This window comes from Tachysurus fulvidraco, chromosome 22, assembly GCF_022655615.1.
Source record: "Tachysurus fulvidraco isolate hzauxx_2018 chromosome 22, HZAU_PFXX_2.0, whole genome shotgun sequence".
NCBI lineage: Eukaryota > Metazoa > Chordata > Actinopteri > Siluriformes > Bagridae > Tachysurus > Tachysurus fulvidraco.
Window position 1 is genome coordinate 2,616,089 of NC_062539.1, and position 23,457 is coordinate 2,639,545.

General features: G+C 41.5%; 2 protein-coding genes across 23 annotated transcripts in view; one reads left to right on the forward strand and one right to left on the reverse strand.

Moving 5' to 3' along the window:
• The window catches only part of dlg1b (discs large MAGUK scaffold protein 1b), a 67,827-nt gene extending 50,393 nt beyond the window's left edge, over nt 1–17,434 (forward strand). For 13 of the 22 annotated variants that reach the window (XM_027158137.2, XM_027158138.2, XM_027158147.2 and 10 more), the window contains 14 exons: nt 319–445; nt 3,340–3,496; nt 4,919–5,021; nt 8,258–8,372; nt 9,115–9,291; nt 9,502–9,568; nt 11,640–11,739; nt 12,949–12,990; nt 14,077–14,127; nt 14,272–14,373; nt 14,493–14,665; nt 15,057–15,166; nt 15,427–15,518; nt 15,787–17,434. In XM_027158137.2, the coding sequence (XP_027013938.1) occupies nt 319–445; nt 3,340–3,496; nt 4,919–5,021; nt 8,258–8,372; nt 9,115–9,291; nt 9,502–9,568; nt 11,640–11,739; nt 12,949–12,990; nt 14,077–14,127; nt 14,272–14,373; nt 14,493–14,665; nt 15,057–15,166; nt 15,427–15,518; nt 15,787–15,893 (1,523 nt within the window). In that variant the 3' untranslated portion in view covers nt 15,894–17,434. Of the gene's footprint in view, nt 1–318; nt 446–3,339; nt 3,497–4,918; nt 5,022–8,257; nt 8,373–9,114; nt 9,292–9,501; nt 9,569–11,639; nt 11,740–11,982; nt 12,017–12,948; nt 12,991–14,076; nt 14,128–14,271; nt 14,374–14,492; nt 14,666–15,056; nt 15,167–15,426; nt 15,519–15,786 lie in introns of all 22 variants that reach the window. The other 9 variants (XM_027158139.2, XM_047806317.1, XM_027158151.2 and 6 more) reach the window with 3 other exon arrangements.
• On the reverse strand, nt 17,289–19,281 carry si:ch211-162e15.3 (NCBP2 antisense 2 (head to head)). Its single transcript, XM_027158169.2, has 2 exons — nt 19,122–19,281; nt 17,289–18,992 (listed from the first exon to the last, which is right to left on the reverse strand). The coding sequence occupies exon 2, from the start codon at nt 18,960–18,962 to the stop codon at nt 18,702–18,704; it is 261 nt and encodes an 86-aa protein (XP_027013970.1). The 5' UTR covers nt 18,963–18,992; nt 19,122–19,281; the 3' UTR covers nt 17,289–18,701.
• Between the last annotated feature and the right edge of the window lie 4,176 nt (nt 19,282–23,457).

Genomic DNA, 23,457 nt, shown 5'->3' on the forward strand with positions numbered 1-23,457 from the left:
ATGGATGGATGGAAGGTTAGATGGTTGAATGATGGTTGGATTTGGGTAGATGGAGGGATGGCTGGATTTGTTTAGAAGGTTGGAAGGATTGGATGGACAGATACATAGATGGTTGTATTTCGGAAGATCGAAGGATGCAATTGGGTAGATAGAAGTGTAGATGGTTGGATTTGGGTGGCTTGGATGGAGGTCTGGATTTGGGTAGTTGGAAGGACGGATAGATTTGTTTAGAAGGATAGAAGAATTGGCTATAGGGAGATGGAGGAAAAAATTGTTTGCAATATAACCATTTTATTTTCCGTTTCTTTTCCCCCGCAGCTTATTTCCAACACATGGAGAACCACATTAACACCCCCAACTACCTGAACCAGTCGCTCCCCCCGCCCTCCTCTGGACGTTTCTCCCCTACACCCAAGAGCCCTGTCGGGGATGACGACGCATTGAGGTAGCATTCATCTCCAGCTTTGTGTTTTAAAACACACTTTGCTTTTATAAACATGGCCTCAGTTATCTGTCAGCTATCAAATAAATCTGTTTGGAGCTGAAACTAACATCAAACCAATAAGAAAAGGATGGCGTCTCTGCTTGCCTGTCAATCATTTCAGGAAGCTCCGCCTCTTCCGCTAGTCATCGAGGTGGAAAATTGTGTCAGGGTTTTGAAATTTTGAGTTTGAAAAAAACAGTTGCAGTTTATTTTATTTTATTTTGTTTCAGGTTATTAGCTGCGTGTCTTATCTTTCTCTCTCACGTCTTTCCCTCTGCTTTGCATTTTTCACATCTTTTCCTGCTGCACAAAGAGATGATGAGATGAAAGATTTATTGGTGCCCATGGATTGTGGCGTGTGTGTGTGTGTGTGAGAAACATCCGTATCTGACACTCTATTTTTCCCCTCACTCCCTCTCTCTCTCTCTCTCTCTCTCTCTCTCTCTCTCTCTCTCTCTCTCTCTCTCTCTCTCTCTCACCTCTCATCTTCCTCTCCCTCTTTATTTCTGGAGCTCAAGGTCACCACGGTTTAGCCGTGCTTTCAGACCGAGTGGCTCTTGCTGCTGTGTGATAATATAATTGAGCAGTTGTCACTCAGAAAATGACACACATTCCGCCATCAATTTAGTCTTCCTTCACGAGTCCTTGGGATAAGTGCGGAATGGAGGGATGTGTGTTCACTCGCTGCACTGACAGCTCTTTGTCAATCCTCATATGAAATGTTGCTAAGCACACACAGCACTCCAATACAGTAGATGAGATTGTATACAGGCAGTGTAGAAGTAGGTGTGTGTCTGTGTGTGTGTTTTATTATGTTTTATTATCATTATATATACATATATTTTAATGTCTATAATATAAAGCTGAAGTTAATGAGCATGACTCAGAATAAACATACTTGGGGAATTTAGAAGAAATTTTAAAAGATCTAAACATTATAACTGTAGTTTTTCCACATTGTAAGTGAAGAGTATCACGTTTATAGATTTGCGTAATTGATGCTATTCTTACTGAGCACACCGTCAGCAGGGCGGATCCGGTTGCCAGATCCCCTTCCTTGAGTTACAGAGACTCTTTCTCTGTCTCCTTCTCTCTCTCTCTCTCTCTCTCTCTCACTCTCTCTCTCTCTCTCTCTGTCTCCTTCTCTCTCTCTCTCTGTCTCCTTCTCTCTCTCTCTCTCTCTCCCTTTCTCTGTCTCTCTCTTTCTGTCTCTCTCCCTCTCTGTCTGTCTCTCTCTCTCTCTCTCTCTCTCTCTCTCTGTGTGTGTGTGTGTCTCTCTCTCTCTGTCTCTCTCTCTGTGTCTCTCTTTCTGTCTCTCTTTCTTTCTCTCTCTCTCTCTCTCTCTCTCTCACTCACACACACACACACACACACACACACATACACACACACACACACTCTCTCGGTTCTCAATCTCAAGAAATCTCAAGACTTTGGTGAACTACATATAATTTTAAGGTATTAAAATTGTAAAAAAAAATTCTTGTTAGTGTTATTTTTTTTTCAAATTTTGTTTCCAATTTAAAAATCTATATTTAAATCTCTTTTCTATGAAAAAATATTCACTTGTTCCATATTGTGTATAATGTCTTTGCACGTCAGTGTCCTGACTGATATTTCCATCACCTCACCCACACATACAGTTCACTCTCAGTGGTCAGGGTTAATGTCTCATTTTATACAACAAACCATCATCTTTCTCTCTCGACCCCTAAAACCGCATATCTTTATAAGAGCAGGTTGACGTTTAGACCAACATCATTCTCATCCCTAACCCAGATATCGCTTACCTTTTAAATCTGTATCGGCTCCGGATCATGTGCTTTCATTTTTAATAAACATGTATGCTAACATGTCATCGGTCCTCATCTCTATCTTGTCAGTGAGAGCGTAAACAAGATTAGTCTAATGTGGTGTAGTAATTTGTTTAAGAGTTATTGAATTCTAGGGAAAAAACGTGATGATCATGACACGGATGAATTATAGTTACCACTGTATTACTGGCCGTTTCTTTGGTTAATCACAGTAACAAGTAGCTGATAAAAATGACCAGTCAGTTCACTTCCTCTCCTTTTTTCATGCGCTTTAATCGCTCACATTGTCTGTTTAATATTCAGCTCTTCATCAAAAAGCTGATTATTCAGGAACTCCTATGAATTATTAAGTAATGTTAATTATTAATGACTTCTGTTAGATAGGAAAGGTAGGTGTGTAGTGATGAGATTCACAGGCTAGAGATAAAGTAATATCTGAATACTTTTATTTCCATTAAATGTTTAAGTAGAAACGTCTAATAGAATAAATAATTTTATGAATACATTTATAATATTAGTAGCATTTTTTTTTTACTAGAAACATTTTACTAGAAACATTTCAATCCAGTTTTATGATTTTTATGATTTGTAATATCAAGATCTCTGTTTTTTTCTTTTTCTTTTTTTTTTCCTGTCTGATTTCTTTTGTATTTTGTTTATTTCCAAGTTTTTGGGAATTTAATAGATTTTACTGTGCGACACTTTACTCCGTCTTTAAAAATACTGTCTTGATTATTTATTTATTTATTTATTTATTTATTTATTTATTTATTTAATCGACCTTCAGGTTTAACAGGAATTTAAGTTGTAATACTTTGCTGCTTGGAGCTGCTTCGCTTCAGCTCAGTGCTTTTTGGATAGAATACTATAGAAAATAGTTGTAGTGCAGCAGCGCCCTCTAATGGCAGTTTAACAGAAAAGCACGTGTTCTGGTGTCTGATGTATGATAAAGTGCATGAGCAGAATGAATATTATTAGCTTCTGTATTGTTGTTTTAAATTAGTAAAATGTGTGTGTGTGTGTGTGTGTGTTTCATGACAGAGAGCCAAGAAAAGTGGTGCTGCACCGTGGAGCCACAGGTCTGGGTTTTAACATCGTAGGTGGAGAGGATGGAGAGGGAATTTTCATCTCCTTCATTCTAGCAGGCGGTCCTGCTGATCTGGGCGGAGAGCTGAGGAAAGGAGATCGTCTCATCTCGGTTTGTCACTCAGATTATCTACTCAATGGTGATTTAAAAAAAACATTTTAATGATATCTTGAAATCATGTGAATAAGTTGGAAGTGCTATGGGCTGTTAAACTGAGCCCAAGTCCATGTGTTTTGTTGGTGCTTTAGACCTATGAACAATTCTAGAAGTAAACTTCAGATGTGACTCTCAAAATGTTTGTATGATAATCAAATCATTTATCGGTAACTCGTTAGCATTTAGGTGATTGATGTTTGCACTTGGCGATTAACTGATTAAGGACCATTTTATTGGCTTATGACTGAGGTCTTGTATCAGGAAACATCAGGAAGCTATGTGGAATGTGTTCTTCTATGTGGAAGGCTATGTGGCCTTTTGTTTTTGTGGATCTCTCTCTCTCTCTCTATCGCTATCTCTCTCACACACTCTCTCTCTCACTCTCTCTCTTTCTCACACACTCACTCTCTCTCTCTCTCTCTCACACACACACACACACTCTCCATCTCTCTCTCACACACACTCTCTCTCACTCTCTCTTTCTCTCTCTCTCTCTCTCACACACTCTCTGTCTCTCTCTGTCTTTATGATTTTTATGATTTGTAATATCAAGATCTGTTTTTTTTTCTTTTTCTTTTTTATCCTGGAGACTCTCTCTCACACTCTCACACTCTCTCTCTCACACTGTCTCACACACACTCACACTCTCTCTCACACCCTCTCTCTCTCACACTCTCTCACACACACACACTCTCACACTCTCTCTGACACACACTCTCTCTCTCTCACTCTATCTGTCTTTCTCTCTCTCTCTCTCACACACACACACACACACACACACACACTCTCCATCTCTCTCTCACTCTCTCTCTCTCTCTTTCTCTCTCTCACACACATTTTCTGTCTCTCTCTCACACTCTCTCTCTCAAACTCTCTCACTCTCTCACACACTCTCTGTCTTTGTCTTTCTCCCTCTCACACTCACTCACTCACACTCTCTCTCTCTCTCTCTCTCTCTCTCTCTCTCTCTCTCTCTCTCTCTCCCCCACACACTTTTATGAGAGCGAGAACACACCCTACAATCTATTTTAACCTTCTCTCTGCAACCAAACAGTGAAACACACCCTTGTGTAGGCTTGATGTCGCCAAATTGGAGTCATTTCCCCCTCATTAGGGAAAGGTGGAGCTCTCGTTAAATAAAAATATCATCCATCTTCAGTTTATAAATCAAATAACCACACTGAAATGACTTGACAGAAATGCTCAAAGGACCAAGAAGTGATAAAAACGAGTATCGACGATGTAAATAACGTCAGTATCAGCACCATTTTCCTTGTTGTTTCAGAATTTTTATAGCACATGGTAAATTAAATCGAGACTAGCATATCACTAGGACTATTCTGTTGTTTTTCTTACCCCTCTGTTTCCTCGCTGCAGGTGAACGGAGTGGACCTACGCAGTGCTACACACGAACAGGCAGCGGCTGCTCTCAAAAACGCCGGACAGACCGTCACCATCATCTCCCACTTCAGACCAGAGGGTAAGTCTGTCATAGTGTAGACCAGCAATGTTCACCTGGATCTCATTTTTATTCTTGTAATTAATTCCATTTTTCTTTTGCGCTGAAATCTAGTGAAGTATCACTTTCACTAATTAATTTCATCACGATTACCTTTTATGATCATTACAATTAATCTTGGAATGCAAAGAAAGGTATAAAGTGGGCGGAGACGGAGTCGTGAATCGTGCCCTCCCCTGACCAATCACAACGCAGACACGGTTTGTCCCGCCCAAACACCTGAGCGACTTAATGTAAAGCCAGCTAACATTCTTACAAATCATCGGTCATAACTCTCGCTCACAGGCCGCCGTGTTTCGTTCCGCTGCGAGTGCTGAGACGTGTGCTCGTTAGAATATTAGGCCACACCCACCAGACACTCCTCAGATCTACAGTCATTACGGGTTTTACATTTGTCTCGCGGGACATTTCTGTCAGTTCTGTAGTACTACAAGAGCAGCAGGAGATCACTCGGCGGTTACTAGAGTCGGTTTTATTTTTATCCTGGAGACTTCGTGCCTAAACCACCTCAAAGGCTTGGAAAGTTCATTTAATTTTACAGGGCAAAGTGCTTTTAAATAATAAGGGTTACGTCATATTATCAAGCAAAATGAAAGGAACTCTTAAATTATTTGCTTGGAAGAAGACAACCATGGAATATTCTGAGGTTAGACGAATAGGACGTGTAGGAATAGATCATGGTGCCATGTATAAACCTCAGCGTGCTCTCCTTTTCATCTGTTTCAGCTGTGTCTGGGTCGGAATTTTGTTTATTACCGTGTTATTAATAGTAATAATATTTTTACTATTGTTATTATCCTCCGAATTGGTTACCGATGAGAGCTGCCTGTCTCTTGCTGAGTTCACACACCACAGAATAAGCTCCTCTCCAGCTACTGCATGTATGCATAATGTTTGCACATCGTTTTTTTCCCCCAGGCTGACATTTATTTAAGGACAGCGTCACTGTGAGTGAAGCGTGTGGCCTTGAACAGCAAGGGACGGAGAGAGGGATGAGCAGACCGGGAGGGGAGGGAAGGGAAGGGGAGGGCTTGAGTGCACAGAGGCAGGATGGAGCGTGAGTTTGTCAGAGAGTTAGCGAACATGGAGTCTAGTTGCCTTTTAGAGAGCCGTAGTCATCGGGAGCTCCAGAGAAAGGCGTAATGTGCGAAAGAGCTGTAAGGACTGACTGAAGAATCAGGACGCAGCTACAGACTGTAAGTACCGCATCTATACGCCGCGCGCCGTAATTCTACGTCCTGTAACCTTTTATTATTTAAGCGGCTTTCGTGTTGTTTCATCGCCTTTTCCATTGACGCAAGACGCTCCTCGCTCGCAGCTCGCCACCTGATTTTACATTTAAATCACAAACAAAGCAGCACACCCCAGGGCTGGGACGACGTGCCGCGGTAGCTTGGTCTCGGCTCCACCTCACACGACCCAACAGACCCTCCGGTGTCGCTTTTCACTCATCACTTAACTGCGTAAATATTTAACGAAAGCGATCGGTGAACCTTCTCGTCTAATGTGACGCCGTCGATTGAAATCGACCGTTATAATTGTTTAATGATGCAGTCGGGCAGAAAAATAGGTTCACCGAGTTCATGAATACGATAAAGTTCAGCCTGAAGTTTTTGTTTTTTGAACTGTTTTACGAGCGCGCCTCGGCAACATCACCGTTACAGAGGTCGTGTCGGGGCTCAGCACTATTTCATGAGTGATTATATAAGACACACATCACATATAGTCCTGACAAAGGCTGATTGTCACATCCGGTTATGTTGAAGAGGTGGAGCAAAAACATTCATTGGTAGTGTTCATACAGCAGAGAGGACTGGATCTTACAGAAGACATCTTTTAGAGCAGAAGTGCTGCACATCCACATCATAGCAACTAATGTTTCCCTGTCTCTCACTCGCTCTGTTCCTCTCTCTCACAGTACATTTTACACACATACACCTGTTAATATTAAAATCTAACAGTAAGGGGTTCAGTGCGAACACAAGCTGAAGTAAATCTAGAACGATTCCCAGTACAATGTGGAATCACTTCCTGTTTTTATTTTTGGAAGTGAAATGTGCATATGGTGATCAAATGATGAACAAAGATGTGCTGATAATGTCCCAGGTTTGGAGTGTGAAAGATCCTTTTGTCTCCCTCTGTCTCTCTATCGCTCTCTCTTTCTCTCCCTTTCTCTCTCTCACTCTCTCTTTCTCTCCCTTTCTCTCTCCCTTTCTCTCTCGCTCTCTCTTTCTCTCTCGCTCTCTCTCTCTCTTTCTCTCTCTATCTCTCTCTCTCTATCTCTCTCTTTCTCTCTCTCTATATATATCTTGCTCTCTCTCTCTCTCTTTCTCTTTCTCTCTCTATCTCTCTCGCTCTCTCTCTCTATCTCTCTCGCTCTCTCTTTCTCCCTCCCTCTCTCTCACTCGCTCTCGATCTCTCTTGCTCTCTCTCGTGCTCTCTCGCTCTCTTTCTCTCTCTATCTCTCTCGCTCTCTCTTTCTCTCTCTCTATCTCTCTCACTCTCTCGCTCTCTATCTCTCTTGCTCTCACTCTCTCTTACTCTCTCTCTCTCTCTCTCTCTCTCTTTTTCATACTTCTTGTTATTATAATGAAGAGGTGTACAGAAGCGTCCACACCCTCCTGAGCGTTTAAAGGCTCGACGCTGCCCATGCGTGAAGCCTCTCTCTCCAAAACCCCACTCGTTTCCCCAGAGCTCTGAACTCATCCCACCTTCTCTTGACCTCCTGCTCCTCCTGATGCTTCTGTCCTGCGATAATCATCTTCTATCAGCTGCACTGAAATAACTGACAGGAAGCCATGATCAATAGCAACACAGTAACCCAGTAGTGTGAACACAGTAATACAGTTTATCACCAGCACCTTTTTTTCCCTTTGTTTTTATTTATATCTGTACATTATATGAGATAATCCTTTTAGCCCCGCCCCTAAGCACCCGTAGCCCCTATTGGTGTAAATACTGAGCAGCTAAGAAAACCTGTATAGCTGAAAAATTTGGCACTGGACCAGTTGCCAATGTGGTGCCAAACGTTGTGCTGGTGGAAAAATACCATCAGCATCAACACACCTTCCTTTTTAGCTTTAGTAAACAGGGACTACAGTTTAGTCATACCAGTATGATTTACAGGCGTGTGTGTGTGTGTATATGTGCGTGTGTATGTGTGTGCGTGCATGTGTGTGTGCGCGTGTGCGTGACAGAATACAGCCGTTTCGAAGCTAAGATCCATGACCTGCGGGAACAGATGATGAACAGCAGTATCAGCTCCGGGTCCGGTTCTCTGAGGACCAGTCAGAAGAGATCACTATACGTCAGGTAAAACACACACACACACACACACACACACACATGGACACAAAGGCTCTTCTCTGACAAAGAACTTATAAGTTATTAATCAAGGAAAGCAATTATTGTTTAAATTATTTATATTTACGTGTAAATGTGCTCGTACGCCATGCAGGAAACTAGAGAAGATCTCACATTGTCCCACTTAAAGTCCCCGCACTCGTCGCTCATCCTCAAAACTCCACCCTCTCTATAAACCACACCCCAACTGCTACTTTATGGAATATTTATAATACAAGTCTTTTTTACCTCTAAAATAAATCGGACAGAATTACGCCCTACAGCACGGCTACAGTTGACGATCATCAAGCTCATGGAAGCCTGCGATTGGCTGGCGTTAATGTGATTGACAGGACAGGGAGAGTAAGCTCCTCCCACTCGGTCATCGATGGCCAAGAAACACAACATTGGGCTGCATCGTAACTTGCGATATACGCACAATTCAGCAAACAACCTTTTTGCACCACTCGAAGCCTTACGGAGGTTTTCTAACATTATTTAGACAGTATTTCGTCTCTAAGGTTTTACTGACAGAACACGTTACCATCCAAGCAGACCTTATACGGGCGACGCGTTTTAACGAGATTTAAACGAAACCCATTTCAGTGATAAATTATAATAGGTTGTTGTCGTTAATAATAAAGTTTTTGTTGTGATTCGTAAATCCCAGACCACTCGGCGGTGCTTCACAGTGTCGTGTTGTTCTCTCTAGGGCGCTGTTCGACTATGATAAAACCAAGGACTCTGGCCTCCCCAGTCAGGGCCTGAACTTTAAATTTGGTGACATCCTGCACGTGGTGAACGCCTCCGACGATGAGTGGTGGCAGGCGAGACAGGTCACCGCCAAGGGCGAGGTCGAAGAGATGGGAGTCATCCCCAGCAAAAGGAGGTCAGGCTTCACAGGCACACGCTGTGGCTTATAATAGCTACAGTATGAGTCAGACATCACCAGTTTACTTCCTGGGAATACGAAAGCTTGCAAATCATCAACACAAACCTCCACAGAAATATATTTTACATCTATAAACTGTATTGTAGGGAGTCTGGAGAAGCTCATTGTAGTTTTAGTGACCTGTGACCCTTTATATGTGCTTCGTAGAGTGGAGAAGAAGGAGAGAGCGAGATTAAAAACAGTCAAGTTCAACTCTAAGTCGCGAGAGAAAGGGGTGAGTGTAACACAGCACACACACATTCACACAGGGATGATGATGATGATATAAATGATCAGAATTTCAGTTGAATTCTCAGCTAGATTACTGAATTAAGGAATTTCAGCTCCATAATTGAACTTATTCACTCCAAACGCTCCTATGATGAAATCTCCAAAAATGGCTTCTTTGTTAATCCTGTAGCAGGAAAATGTTTTTACAGCTTTTAACATTTTCAGAATTAACTCATGCAAGACGTTACTGTCTTTATAATGTTCTGTAATGTACTAATGTGTGTGTGTGTGTGTGTGTGTGTGTGTGTGTGTGTGTGTGTGTGAGAGAGAAAGACCGATGCATTAACAGCATGTTCAACAGCGCCTCCTGCTGGCCTACTTGATAGATGAAGTACTTTTATAACACCAATAACAGCAGCGTTATTCCCCCTAAAGCTAACACACCACCCCCCCCACCCCCCCAAGCGGGCATGCATGAGCGAACAGAACACAGAACAGAAACGCTTGCCGTCGATGTCAGACTGCTCGTATTACAGTACCACGTATTACCACTCGTCATTGTCATCCCTCACTCACCTTCCCCTCACTCTATCCCTCTATCTCTTCTCCACTCACCTGTGCTATACCACCCTGTCTGTCAAAAACAAACCGCTGACTGCTGGAGCAGAACCTTCTGGATGTTTGTACTGTGTATGTTTTTTGTTTCAGTGTGTGTCGATGAGCTTGTTATTGTTTGCTTTGTTTTGGGATGAAAGATTTTATTAACAACGCCGTCTCTCTGTATCTTCTTCCTTCCTGGAAACGATCGATCTTAAAAACATTAGAAACAGTCTTACGTTAGGAACTGTGTGTGTGTGTGTGTGTGTGTGTGTATGTGCGTGTGTGTGTGTGTGTGTGCACGCGCTGTAGTAAAAATAACAGAAAGGGAGAATTTTAGAGCTTTACCCACTTTAAATTTTGCTGGATTCCTGTCTCCTTTCTGCCATCATGTTTCTCTCCCCCGTTCTTTCACTTGTGCTTGTTTGGCAGAAAAGCCGTCCTGCTGGGGATTTCTTTTGTGTTTCTCATGGTGCTGCTGGCGATAAGGAAAGCAGGTCAATGCTAATCAGAAACAGAAGCACATACGCTTCTGACAGACCCACAAAGCCCTTGTGCCCTCTTACCATATGTCACATATACAAGTGTATATGTGTGTGTGCTTGTGTGTGTGTGCGTGCTTGCGTGTGTGTATGTGCGTACGTGTACATGCATGTCTGTGTGTGTCTGTGCGTGTGTGTGCGGGTGACTGTGTGTGCGTGTGTGTGCGCGTGTCAGAGTTACTACTGGGCCAATAGCAATAGGAGTCTCATCTATATATAACAGCTGCAGAATTACTACAATCTTATAGACAATCTCCATTTTAATTATCTTGACCCCATGTTTTAAAACGTATCACCACTTCACTAGACGAGTCTTTTACCATAGAATTTACTCGCCTTACCTTATCTCAGTAAAAACTAATATTCTTCACAAAGAGTCAAAAAAAACTTCTAAGAACAAGCCGTTAGTGCATCATCCTTCCTGCGTGTGACTTCAATGGGACGAGGCCACGGAAAACAACGTGACTTTGGCCTTTAAACCGTCGCTTTCTTTGTAAAATAAAAAGCAGCCGTTAAAGCAGCGCTCTCCTGTCAGATCACTCGCACCCTTTTCTTTCTTTTTTCTTCTTCATTGCTGTTTTACATCTTTTTTTCCTACACCATTTGGTGCCGTTTCCTCATTTTCTCGCTTCTTTCTGCTTTGCGTTCTCTCGCTCTGGTTGCGCCGATCTTCCCGGCGTAGCCGTGTGACTCACGTTGATCTGTGTGTTCATTTGTTTATTTTGTTTACTTTCCGTCGGTGCTGACTTTCTGCATCATCCGGTCAGATTTTAACTACTAATAACGCGGGATGTTTTGAGATAAAGTATAAAGTCAGCACTGAAGTATCATGTTATTATTTCCTCCACATCAGACATCCTTTTTCTCCCCTCTCCTTTTTTCCTTTTTGTCCTCCATCCCTCCCTCCCTCCTTCCCTCCCTCCTTTTCGTCCTCAGCAGTCCCTCAATGACAAGCGTAGAAAGAACCTCTTTTCCCGAAAGTTCCACTTCTACAAGAATAAGGAGACGAGCGAGCAGGAAACGAGCGATGTGGACCGTAAGTACGACAGAAAAGCGTTCGGATAGGCAGGTTAGGGAGACGCGGCACAGGGCCAGCAGGGGGCGCCACTCCACTGGATACAGCAGCCACGATACACATCAGTTCTGATGCTCTGTGGCATCAGTGGCTGCTGTATGCAGTGGTTAGAAGCCTGTGTGTACAAGTAACCCATTGTGCTCTTGTGGTTGTTTTGGTCTCTCTCTCTCTCTCTCTCTCTCTCTTTCGTTAACCGACCAACAGGACAATCCAGGTGACACACTATCCAAAGGCCAGAGTAAGTGCAAGATGTTCCAGACGCACACGTTCTTCCTCTTCCTCTTCCTCCTTCCTGTCCATCACCTCCTTCTGTCCCAGTCGCTCTCGAAGCTCATTACCACAGTCTCGTTCCACGTAGTTCACTGTTTTCTGTTTAAAGATACGATTACGCGAGTTTACTTTAAACGACCGTTTTTGTTCTCGGAATCACACACGAACACAAACACTCGGTGTTTAAAGTGTATAAAATATAAACAGATCTTTTCGCAAACACACATCATGTTTACGTGCATTCAAAGTCATCGAATAACGGAAAAACTTCATCTCGGCGATCAGGTTTAATTTTTTACTTTTTTTTTTTTTTTAAATGCAATTACTTTGAATCAGTTTATAGATTAGATCTCACCGAAGTTTTGTTTTTATAACGTACATGATTTGTATTACGTTTTAAACAACGTAATATAAATCAATATGCATTTATATGTTATTTGCATTTTTATGTATGTGCCATGTATTTATGTGTTATACATTTCACACTGGAAAAAGAAAGGGTTAAAAATGACTTGTTTTGAATTTTAAAGCGTGACTAAGAAAGCAAAATCGTATCTCTGTGTGATATCGAGCTGTTTAGACACTTCATAATTCACATCATGGGACAGTTTAGCGTTTCCTTGCTCTAATACAGCTTCAGAATGACGTCACTGTAGCTAAAGGCTTGATTTTAGGTGTGTTAATGCACCTGGGGAAATGCTGTGACTTTCTGCCTGGACTTTTGCCCTGCTGGTGTAGAAGTGTGTTTACTTTGTGCTGGGTTTATATGTGGGATTCTTCAAAGTTTTCTGCTTTGTCTGTAAAATAAATGCCAGGGATTTCCCTCCCTCTGACTCAGTGTTTACTTGTCTGTGTGTTTTGGGGGTTTCACCATCTGTTCCCCCCGTGTTGTGATTTCAGAGCATGTGACCTCTAATGCCAGTGATAGTGAAAGTAGTTACCGTAAGTTTTCCTTGTATTTTTCTCCCTTCCATGTCACTCGCCGTTCTCGCCTGCATGTCTGGCTTTACTTTTAATACCTCATGTTTTCTCTCACACACACACACACACACACACACACACACACACACACACACACACACACACACACACACACACACACACACAGGCTTTACTTCCAGTAATATTCAGTTTATAAGGTATCCAGCATCACGTTGGTACGTAGACGTGAAAAATCCACTCGTCCTTGTGCAGCTATAGTCGTCTGATTCAGAGTAAATAATGTCGTCTAATATCCCCTCTTTGGGAAGGGCACTGCAGTGAGGGAGGCTGAACGAATGCCCCAGGCTGGTCTCCATAGCAACAGAGCTTCCATGTTTTTTGTTCCCCTCTCTCTCACTCTCTCTCTTCCCCTCTCTCTCACTCTCTCTCTTCCTCTCTCTCTCGCTCTCTCTCTTCCCCTCTCTCTCGCTCTATCTGTCTCTCTCGCTCTCTGTCTCTGTCTCTCTCTATCGGTCTCTCTCTCTCTCTCAGACACAGCAAGCAGACGTCACTCTGCTCTTTTTTTTTTACAAAACCCCTTCATTCTAGTGCTTGAAATTCGACAAAGGTGAAGCACGAGACCTCGAAATCTGAAATCTTCAGTCGTGTCCCGTTTGTCAGAGTTAGAGGGTCAGAGATAAAGATGACCGAACATGAGCGGGAAATATTATTCTTAATGGAGTACGATACAGTTGTCAATAAAATGCACATGATCGATTAAAGAAATCCTTATTTTATTCATCACATGGCTGTTCTGCATGTGGCTGAAAGCTTTGATTGTAGGGACGGTTTTTACCCCGCGCGGTACGGGACGTCCGCTGACGATCTATCTGTTGTCATGGTTAACGCAGTCATAGAGACGTTCAGAATCTCCGTGCTGGAGATTTAGAGGCGATGGGAAGTAACCAGAGGAGCATGTTTAATCGTATCTGAAATGAACTTAACACTGTGCCTAATAATCATAAACACTCTAATAAACACTACAACACACAACATAAGACCAGGAGCGACGCTGCTCTTTCTAACCACCGTGTCGTTTACTCTCAGGTGGCCAGGAGGAATACGTCCTGTCCTACGAGCCTGTGTGTCAGCAAGAAGGTGAGAAAATGAAGGAATGTGCAATGCACAGTTATTCACATCCTCACAAGGCTGCTCTGATGATCGTTTATAGCTGTAGAAATGCTGCGTATCGAATTTATACTTGAGTAAGTATGAGTTATGTATCAATTTCCTTCCCTACAGTGAACTACACTCGTCCAGTCATCATCCTGGGGCCGATGAAGGACAGAGTTAATGATGATCTGATCTCCGAGTTCCCTGACAAATTTGGCTCCTGCGTTCCTCGTGAGTATCTCCAGGCTTCGTGTATAAATTCACAAGTCAAAGGCAACAGGACGAGTGCCGTCACTCTCTGTAACTGGATGTGCTGCGATTTAAACCGTGTTACTCTTCCCTCGTCTCAGATACGACGCGGCCGAAGCGGGACTACGAGATGGACGGCCGTGATTACCACTTCATGGTGTCTCGAGAGCAGATGGAGCGAGACATCCAGGAGCATAAGTTCATCGAGGCGGGCCAGTACAACAACCACCTCTACGGCACCAGCGTGCAGTCTGTACGCGAAGTGGCAGAAAATGTACGACGACTTTACTTTTACGAGCGGTATAAAGCCCGAAGATATAAAATAAAGCACAAAGGATCATATAGGTTTTCCCAAACATCATTATATAAAACATCACTGTATCTACAGCGTCGTTTCTTTTAAATCTATCCGTGTCAGTTGTCTACCTGTAAGTACCCGTCGATCGGCTGTTACTATAGCAACAGTAAGGTTTTTAGCGACGCCTGATCGGACAGACGGTGGGGGAGGGGCGTAACGTGGGACTGTAATCTGTAAACATGGTCAGAACTTTACCGTGTCGCTGAAACACTCAAAAGATGGCTATAGGAAATGATTAGAGAGACGAAGAACTACGTGTTTAACATCGTTGGGTTTAAACCTTCTGACTCTTGATTCCTCTTGTCAGGGTAAACACTGCATCCTCGACGTATCGGGAAACGCCATCAAGAGACTGCAAGTTGCTCAGCTCTTCCCCATCGCCATCTTCATCAAACCGAAATCAGTGGAGAACATCATGTGTGTAACTTGGATCTCTCTCTCACACACACACACACACACAGAAACCTAATTAAAACCTACATTTCCCTGTATACGTCACCATTACGTTAGATTACAAAGTGTGTGTAATGTAAATGATGTACAGGGTCCTATGAGGTGCAGTGTGAACATGTGGTACATAAAAATGTATAGCATATAACAGGTCATGGTTTCAAGATTGTTTCATCGCGTGTGTGTTTTTGTGTGTGTGTGTGTGTGTGTGTGTGCGCGCACGTCAGGGAGATGAACAGGAGGCTGACCGACGAGCAGGGCAAAAAAACCTACGACAGAGCCATGAAGCTGGAGCAGGAGTTCACCGAGCACTTCACAGGTCAGTGACCTCACTGTGGTTCAGACACCGAACGAGGTGCCACATCTCACTTAAACTCAAACCAGAGCACTAAATATCACGGTACAACACTGAAACAGCTGGAAATGGTGTCGTTATATCCAGTTGTTTGCTGCTGTACATTGATACTTGTTTTTTTTTTCTAATTAATTTTTTTTTAAAGATGTTATTATCGAGACGAGCAACATACTAACGTGGATGAATTAAATGTGAATGAAATGAAGTGTGTGTGTGTGTGTGTGTGTTTCAGCCATTGTCCAGGGAGACACATTGGAAGAGATCTACGATCAAGTCAAGCAGATCATCGAGGAGCAGTCTGGACCATACATATGGGTACTATCCAAGGAGAAACTATGAAGTGCTGCGACGTGAAGTCCATTCTCCCTTCTTTTCTGTTTTATTTATTATTCTACTTTTCTCCGTATTTTTTTTTCCCCCCTCAACAATTTATTTGCTGATTCCTGATTCAGTCTGGCCCCGTTCTCGGTTCACAGCGACACTTCGGGAGGTGTCCCACAGGGCTGGATGCGCGGGTCGTCTCCTCTCCCGTCACCACTGCTTCCGGTTTTACACAGAGAGAGGAGACGCACTCGCTCCGAGCCTAACATCCATTCGCAGGACTTTGGAAACGGTACAGTTCCTTAATGTTTAAGGGAGGATACTTTTTACAGAAGAAGAGATACATGGACTGAGCTGGATCCTTTCTTTTCCTTTTTTTTTTTCCTCATCGTGTATGATGTTGATACAGACGTCCAATCTCAGGCATCAGAATCATAAAATAGCAGAAAAAATATATTACTAAAGCAAAACTTTGCACGTTATAGCTTTAAGAGCGTGTCTTCTCTGACCTTCAGTTTTCTCGTTTGTTCTTTCCGCCATACTTTCATGTTTATGGTTTATCATTACTTTTTTTTTCTTTAAACTTTCTGTTAATTGTCTATATTATTCAAGAGGTTTTTTTGTTTTGTTTTGTTTTTGTTTTGGACCACAATGCATTTGTACAGGATCGAGTCAGGTGCAGTCATTAACCCATTTTTTTTTTGGGGTTGTTTTTTCGGGACACATTTTTCCCCAAAGTGTCTTACATACAGAACATCACTTTTACTTTAGATTTTTTTTTTTTTTTTCCACATAGGGAAGTCTGCCATTTGTAAGGAACTGCCATTTTACGAGATGTCCGTGTACATCTGTGGCTTAAAATGCCAACGTGTAGCTGAAAGAAAATTTATTGTACAATGAAATCTTAACAGATATTTAACCCTCCATGAACTGCCTATTTTGTTATAATAAAAGTCTATAGTAAACTTTACTTAAGCACTAGTACTGCAGGAGTTATTTTCTTTACATCGTAAGACATGAAAAGAGGAACGAGGAATTTTTCAAAGGCTTATAATGCGGATATATATTTTTCCCTCCTTCTTCGTTGGCCACCTTTATTTTTCTTCCACTGACGCAGCGTACTAACCGACATGAAGTGAGGCGTGTCACTGTGAAGAGCCCACGCTCTCACACAGTCTTTATCTCCGACTGAGCTCTGTCGTTCCTGCGTGCTCTGTTAACCTCTGTGTCGTGCGGAAGGTTCCGGGTCTGCGCCGTTCCCACGCGTTTTTCTGTCCGTCTCGGACTCTCGGAGTCGGAAACGTACAGGACCAAAACTCCTGCTTTTCCGAAGTCGTCCGGGGAGGGCGCTCTCTGCCTGCTCTTCTCACCCCTGGGGTTGTTTTGTATACCAAGACCGCTCGGTCTGCCACCTCACCACCTCTGCTTTATAGGGACACTTTGGGACTGAAAAATAAATCCATGTAAATAACCGTACTGATCTGATTCATTCCATTAATCCGAACAAACCCGAGGAGGGGCAGCGGTTGAATTCAACAAATAAACCAGTTTCTCATACAGAACGGTGTTTGTGTGTTATTTAAAGCTGAAGATTTTGGACTTGCTGTTATGTGGAATATCATATTATTAGCAGCTTTTCAGTATTTTATCTCAAAAGTCTCTGTAAGTTTCTTGTTCCTTTATAACACATTTAGTCACTGAATCTGGACCGGATCAGTGTGAACGCTGGTGTAAGACAAAATGGTCCACTAATCAAAAAAATCCATATCCTGTGCCATCATTCGATGACCATTATACAGATTTTTATTGGTTTTGACCCGTGATGTTTTCTCTTCTTGATTCTGCCCCTGACAGAACACGTGAGGTCCGAGTCGACCGGTGATTCAGCGTCTAAATATATTAAACTTCATCATGTGGATAGTTGTGATTTCCAACAGTGTAAATCTGGACTCTAGGACTCCACGGTGAGAACCATTGGCTTAAAGGGGGAAAAAATAAGCTTTGGTGTCTGTGATTGAAGCAGCACCGCTAACATGAATCATGATTTTGGAATCTAGGTGTTTGGGTCTGAATTTCTAACCAATAAGAAATCAATCGACTTTTTACCTGGAGTGTGAAGTGTCAAAATAAACCAAGAAAAAACATTAGACGGAGAGATTTTGTCTCCTTTCTTTTCCCAAAAGGGTCGGATTAAAAATGAGCTCCAAGCTAAAACGGGCCAAAGAAGGCCGAACGTACGGTCACAGCACTCGTCATGGATGTGGACCGTAGTAATGTTTTATGGAGCAGCCCGAGTGCTTAATGATGGATTTATGTCATAGGAATTAAATCTAAAATCACAAGCTGTGGCAAAGGAAGTGTGAGTGCAGAAAGTGTGTGTAAGATACTGTAGAGAGTTGGAATGCAAATAAGGATTAAGACCCAAACTCGACCCCAATGAACCTCCAATGTCCTGATCTCACTGATGCTCCAACGTGGAAAAAGAAGAGAGAGACAGAGTGTGAAGAGAGAGACATAGACACAGAGACACACACACACAGACAGACCGTGAGAGAGAGAGACACAGAGAGAGAGTACATCTGGATCGCACATCTGGGTGTGAAGGTCATTGATGAAAGACTGAAGGAGAAAAAGAAATCTGCCAGAATTCCAGGGCTGATTTTTTTTTTTTAATATATTTATTTATTTGAAGCAGCTTTTAAGTCCCAGGTGAAAGATGCACACACACACACACACACACACACACACACACACACACACACACACACACACACACACACACACACACACACTTCCTGCAGCTTTAGTTTTAGACCCCGACACCGATCACTTCTTGTCTCTGACGTGTCGTGACGCGTCTCTCATGCCGTCCTTCACCTCCCTGATGAAGGTGTCTCGGAGTTTGATGCCTTTCTGACTCAGTGCGCCTGCGCGTAACCGACACGCCGCGTCCTTACCGGCGATGTGCGCGCGCGTCATGGCGAACGCGGTGAGCTGCGCCGCGCGACGGATGACACGTGACTCCGCCAACTTGTCCACGAGCTGCGCGTGGTTTATTAACGCGTGCACGAGCCTCTGTAACACCATGATGGCGCTGCGTAGGAAAACTCTAACGTTCTGTAAATCAGACAACGTATGAAGACATATAACGTGTTTATATATTTATATAACGTACTTATATAACACACACACACATATATATATATATATATAAAACATTTATATAACATATAACATCAACCTCACCTCAAGATCCTGATCGACTACTCGGTGCTCGATTAACGCTCAGTGCCGCATTAAATCCGAAGCGAAGGACCCCATAGAGGTCGTCATCAACGTGCCACATAGAAAATAGTGTTTTAGGCGAAATATTAATTTTTAAACAGTTGCCTGTAGTAACTACAACGATAAGTAAGTTTTTTTTTACTCGTTTTGTGTACAAGTATAAATTTAACGACTAATAAACTAAAGTCCAAAAAAAACGAAATGTTTTTTTTTCCTGGTTGTTTGTTTCTACATTTTTTCTTCATTTATTTTATTTTGTTTTTAAACTCTTTAAATCACATCTAGTTCAATCACACACTCGAAAAGACCTCAAACATATTTTTAATTTAATAAAAATAATGTTATTAATATCCTGACGTAAGCGCTGAAGTGATTTTAAATCAGGCGAAAATGACCGCTGCCAATAAAAGGGTCCTAGGGATCCGAGAAGTTCTGTACACCGGAAGTTCTGTCTGCTAAAAATGTCCGAATCAGAAAGCGATTTATCGCCAAGTATGAACGTAGAAAAATGAATTAGTTTTAGTGTCCTAAGCTTCCAGCACACAGAGACAACACAGACAATAAAAATATATCGAGAATAAAAAGAACGCACATATGTAAATGCAAATAAAATTAATTAAATAAAATAAAAAATAAATAGAAAAATAAACAAGTTGTATGTTCAGTCGTTAGAACAGAACAGAATGAGATGCAGGGATGAACTAGGATGGAGACGTGTAACAATTAAATGTGAGGTTATTTATTGCATGTTGTTATTACGTAATGGTGGAAACCTTTAACTGTTCATGAGGTTGATTGTCTGGGGGAAGAAACTGTTCTTGGGTCTGGTTGTGCTGGTGTTTGGGGCTCTGTAGCACCGGCCAGACGGTAGACGTTTAAAAAGTGGATGACTTGGATGTGAGGGATCCAGAGTGATTTTCTGAGCCCTTTTAGTCAGTCTGGATATATACAGTTGTTGAAGGGTGGGTATGGGGAGCACCAATGATCCTTTCAGGAGTCCGAACCGTTCTCTGTAGGCTTCTGGTGTCTGATTTTGAAGCTGAGCCAAACCAGTTATTGATGTGAAACCAGACAGACAGATTTTACAGTGACACCTGTAAGGTCTGAGGTTATAAAACGTTACACGTAAACGTGCACATCATACATCACATGTTCTTGCACGAGGAAAATAAAAAAATAATTGTATAAAATTGAAATAAGCTTGTTCTATCTACAGATCATTTGTATAGACTAATCTGCCAATAGAATAAGAGCATTTTAAAGCTTAAAATAACAAATAATGTGTAAAATAATAATAAAAATTATTATTATAACAACTTTATGTTTGTTTTTTTTTACTAGTAAATACATTTGAAAAGATATATATTCAAGATATTTTCTGTCACTTAGATGACATTTGTAAAAAAAAATTTCTTGCATTGCAGTCCGTTCTCTTGGCATTTTTAAAACTCGGCTTAAAACTCATTTTTTTTAGGGTAGCTTTTAATTGACTAATTGTAATTTTACATTGTGCTTATTTTATAGTCTATTTTTGTTGCTTTAATTTTAATCTTTATATTATGTGGTGTATTTTTGTTGCTTTATTTGCTTTTGTAAAACGCTTTGAGATGTACTTTTAAAGGTGCTATAGAAAATAACGGTTATTATTATTATTATTATTATTATTATTATTATTATTATTATGATTATTATTATAAAAACCTACAGACGTTGTTCTAATTTTTTATGGGTGTTTTTATATAATGACAGATGAGAGAAATAAATTAAATGGGAGTAACGTTAATAACTTTTTACTATTTTGTATGAAAGCATTTTTTTTTCTGACAGAAGATATTTTTTAAGCAACACAGTTACATTATTGGTTGATGCTTTTTTATCAAAAGCAATCAAAAACTAAACTAGGATACAGTTAAGCAGCAGGATCTGAACTCATAACCTCCTTATCAGTAGCCTCGTTTCTTATCCACTGAGTTAGAGCTGATTGATTGATTGATTGTTTGATTGACTAATTGATTGATTGATTGACACAAACTTAAGCCATGAAGATAGCAGTAGGATGTCTTTTGTTATCTTGCACAGTCACGTGTGCAGTGATGTGGATGGAGATATTTTTAAAAATGCTGTTCATGTTGATGGAATTGATGGAAAAAATATATGCTAAAAATATTATATTTTTAAATGTTATTTTATTGCTTTGTTTTTAAATACATAAATATGTGTGGAAGGCATTTTGGAGAAAACAGTTGCTTGTAATAGGAGACAACTAAAGATAAAATGGTCAAAAAACCGGTACAGACCTTCAACCGTGTACACACCCATGAAAACACCCCTGTATCTGAGACCGTATCAGTAAAAAGTTTATTTGAGTTTATAATACATTTTATTTGAGACCCTGATTAAACACCCAGAGCTGACAAAAATAAATAAAATAAATAAAATGTAGATGAAGATCTTTTATTCTAAAAAGGTTTTGTGTTGGTTTCTGTGAATGACTGCTTGTGTGTGTGTGTGTGTGTGTGTGTGTCTGTGTGTGTGTGTGTGTGTGTGTGTGTGTGTGTGTGTGTGTGTGTGTGTGTGTGTGTGTGTGTGTGTGTGTGTGTGTGTGTGTTAAATTGACATGCAGATAAGTAAGTGTTCTTCTGAAGGATACTTTATCTACATGAAACAGTCCCAGTGTGACCTTCTCTAGCTTAAGTGAGTGTTTAGGAGTTGCATCATCCCCCATGTCCCTGCTTGGTGTAGGAGGTGGACGTAGGTGTGGTGTGTGCTGGAGCCCCTTTATGTCTGGGTGGGGTACAGAGTTAACACTTTTCTCTGTAAAGCTGGGACAGAAGACAGGGTTTATCTCAGCATGGGTTTATTCCAGTGTCCTCCTCCTTAACCAACCGAAAACTCGGCTTGCTTTGTGTCGGTGAAAATGTCGTTCATATCAATGAGTTTATAGAAAGACTTTATTTCTCCTCCATCACGGCTTAACCACTGAAGCATAAAAATATAAAAAGAACACACCATGTCTCCATCCACCACCAACACCAACACCACCACCACCATCAACAACAACAACGACAACAAATAATTATGGGATTATTATAAAATGAGATTATTTTCCAATTTCTAAAAGTTGAGTCCCTTTTTTCAAACTGCAGTGGTCGTGTTCCACATCTTGTTTATTTTCAAGCTTTTACTTTTTAGAAATAAATGAATAACAATCTAACAAGTGTCAATATTCTCTCTCTCTCTCTCTCTCTCTCTCTCTCTCTCTCTCTCTCTCTCCCTCTCCCTGTGTCTGTGTCTGTGTCTCTCTCTCCCTCTCCCTGTGTCTGTGTCTCTCTCTGTGTCTGAGTCTCTCTCTCTCTCTCTCTCTCTCTCTCTCTCTCTCTCTCTCTCTCTCTCTCTCACTCTCTCTCTCACTCTCTCCCTCTCCCTGTGTCTGTGTCTCTCTCTGTGTCTGTGTCTGTGTCTCTCTCTGTGTCTGTGTCTGAGTCTCTCCCTGTGTCTGTGTCTGAGTCTCTCTCTCTCTCTCTCTCTCTCTCTCTCTCTCTCTCTCTCTCACTCTCTCTCTCTCTCTCTCTCTCTCTCTCTCTCTCTCTCTCTCTCTCTCTCTCTCTCTCCCTCTCCCTGTGTCTGTGCCTATCTCTGTGTCTGTGTCTCTCTCTGTGTCTGTGTCTGAGTCTCTCTCTCTCTCTCCCCCTGTGTCTGTGTCTCTTTGTCTCTGTGTCTCTCTCTATTATTTCATTATTATCCAATAATGTCACATGTTTCTGATCCTCTTTAATTCTTTTTACATTAACATCTTTGTCATGTCTCACTTCACAGTGGTGTTAATATGAAGCATGTGACCACAGACACATTAAGGACTTTATTGTGTTTAATTTGTGGTGTTTCATCAGGATTTCTGTTTTGTTCTCCTAGCTTGTATTTATATTTAAAACAATTGCATAAAATTGAAGCCTCCACAACACATACGAGATACACATAATATAAACCACGTCTGTACATGGTGTGTGTGTGTGTGTGTGTGTGTGTGTGTGTGTGTGTGTGTGTGTGTGTGTGTGTGTGTGTGTGTGTGTGTGTTCCTCAGCTTCTCACGGTTACTGTTTGTTTACTCAGCTTGACTCAACTTGATATGAGTAACACTTCACGTTCCTCTCCGATCTTCCACTCAAGGTTTATGACCGCTTTATTTTATTGACACAAACCCTGGAGCAGTGCAGTGATTATCATGTAGGTCAGGCGTGTGGGAGAATTATAAAGTGTCCACAAACTAATTCACACTGGAAGCATCTTCCTGACATAA